At 34.9% G+C, this 3,489-nt stretch overlaps 1 protein-coding gene across 1 annotated transcript; it reads left to right on the top strand.

The window, feature by feature from the left end:
* The first annotated feature begins 1,677 nt into the window (after positions 1–1,677).
* Positions 1,678–3,201, top strand: LOC131031212 (peroxiredoxin-2E-1, chloroplastic). The gene has a single exon (XM_057962261.2). It carries the CDS (start codon positions 1,811–1,813, stop codon positions 2,534–2,536), a length of 726 nt encoding a protein of 241 aa, XP_057818244.2. The 5' UTR covers positions 1,678–1,810; the 3' UTR covers positions 2,537–3,201.
* The last annotated feature ends 288 nt before the right edge of the window (positions 3,202–3,489 follow it).

Raw genomic sequence — 3,489 nt, 5'->3', positions numbered from 1 at the left:
CATGTGTTGAAATTTTTCTTTATGTTTTAATATGTAATACTTCTTTGGTGATTCTCTTATATGCATAGTTGCATCTCTAAGTGATAGGAAATAAAAAATATTATTAGGCTTTTAGTTATTAACATATTCATCTTATGTTTAATGTATGATCCATTCCTCATTTTCCTTGCATGTTGGAAAGGGGTATTTACCAATCTTATCACTATTGCGGTAGTCACAAACTATTGAACTTTGTGTCCTTGTTTGTTTTTTCTCACTTTTATTCTAAGTTTGTTCTTAAGAAGTCTAGATGATTTTTTATGTCTCTCGGATCTAGGGTTTCTTTATATTTTCCACTTTTCTTTTTTTGTGTCTATCTTGCTTTCACATACCCCAAAAACTCAAATTGGAATCATACAAAGGAGATGAACCTCTCAAACATAGAAGAAGATCCCTAATCTAATATCAGTCTCTCCAATCATTGAAACATGTATCGATGTTGGGTGAGTAAGAACTATTTGTAGTCAAATATTACAACAACAAAACTATTTACTAACCCAAAGTCATGCAAATAACTAATAGAAAATGCTAAGAAAATGTAAAATATACATATATACAAATCATAAACATAAACATGTGCTTGGATAAAGATTAATAAAAGAAAAAATAATTATGTAGAGATAATTATGTATATAACTTGTAATCGTCTCACTCATTCATCAATTTACCATAACTTCTTCTTCTTCTCAAGTTGTCCCCACATTATTACATTTGAGGTTTTATAGGTGCTTTACCCCTAGTGTAATAGAATTTTAAGTTTAAAATAAAAATAATTTTTTTTTTACAAAATTGGCTATCACTTAAAAAAGTGACTATCGCTTATAAAGCTAACTTTACATGCAAGATTCAAATCTATTAACACTTGCACTATCAACAAAATATCACACAAATTATGTGATTGACATATTTGGTGCCAACATCTTGGTCATGTGCAAGCGTAGATTGATTCAACAACTTTGGAACAATGATAGAAGACAATAAGCAAGCATGCATGGATGCCCAAGATGATGTATGCTTTGATGGTGTTGCTTTAGATGTATGCTCTATGATAAAGCTTCTTCATACTCATTTATAATTTCAAAATGGAATAATGATATCCTTACGCACAACATAACATACAGATTCACACAAACATGCACTAATTTGACTTACAACTAGTGAAAAAAGGTCAAATGAATTTAATTTGTATTTCAACATTTTAAAGTTTGTGATCTAATATGCTCGTGTGAAAATGATCCTCTTTAACTCTATGCCAATAGATTTGACCAAGGTAACCAATATAAAATATAGACATTGAAACCAATTCATAAGAATAAATGACAAAAGAAACATGCTAAAGTGGTATAATAAACTTAATTTAGTAAAGTAATATGTGATTTGTAAACTTATTCTTGAAGTAAAAAGTTCTAATAAACCCAAAACATAAGAACAAAAAGAAAACATAAATATATAATTTTGATGGAGGTCCACAAAGTAGTTTTTGCCACCCGATACGGGGCACAAGCCAATAGACTAGGACACGATCCCGACCTCATCTCTTATGATGTCGGAGCCTTGCGCTCAGCAAGACTTGATCTCCCATTGACATAAATATACAATTTGACTTTATCTCCCATTGACATAAATATACAATTTTCACCCATATAATATTATATATAAAACTGAAATCTTCTTCATCCCCGTCTGTCGATCAAGAGAACGGGAGATTTCAAGTGAAACTCTGCTCAGTACTCGTTTGTTGATCAAGAAAACAAGACATTCGCAGTCATCAATGGCTTCGCTGTGCAGACTTACCTACGCCCTTCGTAGGCTTCATTGTACATTTCCCCCTGCTTGCTTTTCAATCCTCAACACATCTTCATCCTTCCCAGCTCAAAATTCAGCAACTCCCACTTTATCGCCGCCATTACAGAGCTATTTTACTTCGTGCACCTCAGCAAACACAAACCCCTCATGGAAAAATAAAAATATCCGTGGTTACGGCATTGCAGTGGCGGCACAAACCCCAATAAAAGTGGGCGACAGGCTTCCAGAAGCAACGCTTTCGTATTTTGATAAAGAAGGGAATTTGCAGACAGTTTCGACTTCGGGACTGGCCACCGGCAAAAAAATTGTGTTATTTGCCGTGCCGGGAGCTTTTACGCCTACCTGCTCGCAAAAGCATGTCCCTGGATTTGTCGAGAAGTCAGATCAACTGCGTGCTAAAGGCGTCGATTTGATTGCTTGTGTTTCTGTCAATGATGCCTTCGTGCTTAAAGCTTGGTCGGAATCCATCGGGGTCGACGGAGATAAGTTGCTCGTGCTTTCAGATGGAAACCGGCATTTCACGGATGCTATGGGAGTCGCCGTCGATTTAAGCGATAAGCCTGTTGGTCTCGGCGTGCGTTCACGCAGGTATTCGCTGCTTGCAGAGGATGGCGTTGTGAAAGTTCTTCATTTGGAAGAAGGGGGTTCATATACCATAAGCGGGGCAGATGATATACTTAAAGCCCTTTGAAATGATTCTGTTAACTGTTGAGCTGTTTCTCTGATGGTTATGGTTTCAAGGATTTGGGATCTCCAAGGTTAGGGTTTCCAAACCCCAACGATTACGGCTAGGGTTTTTAGGGTTTATGATCTCAAACCCCAAGGATTAGCAATAGTTTTTTATGGGTTTATCATCTCAAAGCCCGAGGATTAGCATTATTGTTTTAATTATGAGCTTCAAACCCTCCAGAATTAGGGCTTTACTGGTTTAAAGAAAACCTTTGCGGTTTCAAGGGTTACCAGGGTTTTGCTCGAGGAATTCCACTGGTAAGCTGCTTTGGAGTTTTATATTCTTCAGTTCTATGCTTGGATTTGCTCATCTTTTTAAGTTTTACAGTTTCGAGGTTTTTAGATTTAGCAGTGACTTAATTGTATTGTGCATTTTACTTGCTCTGAAATGAGGGTTTCTTTTCTTGAGACAATGTTGTGTAAGTGTTTAACAGAGAATTGGAAGAAATAGCATTTTAAATTTTAAAAGACTATGATGGCATATGCGTTGTAAGTTGTTTTTGTTAGCCCTACCTTACTGAAAAAAACAAAACATATACAGTTGAATTTAGAAACAGCTGTGTTGTGAAAAATTGATATCACAAGTTAAACTGGAATATATTATCATGCCTGATTATTTTTGATTCATTGTTAAAACTAAATCAATTGAATTTTGTTAAATGTTTTCAGCCAAAATGACACTTTTAAGATCTTAGAAATTTACAGTAGACTCTGGCTACTGTTGTTTTTTATTATTTTGATTACAGTATATTGTTCAACGAAATAAGTGGTCCCAAGTTATTATCAAATCTGCAGCAATCTCTGACTAAATATGGCAAAGATGCATCTTTCTTCTTGCTGATGTAACATAATATAAGAGCTTACATGGTGTTTTCTGTATGGGGGATTGTTATATATTGAGATAATATAAGACTT

The sequence above is a fragment of the Cryptomeria japonica genome, chromosome 1, assembly GCF_030272615.1.
Source record: "Cryptomeria japonica chromosome 1, Sugi_1.0, whole genome shotgun sequence".
Taxonomy (NCBI): Eukaryota; Viridiplantae; Streptophyta; class Pinopsida; order Cupressales; family Cupressaceae; genus Cryptomeria; species Cryptomeria japonica.
The sequence above is the reverse complement of the archived record's forward strand: the minus strand, read 5'-3'. Positions and strand labels throughout refer to the sequence as shown.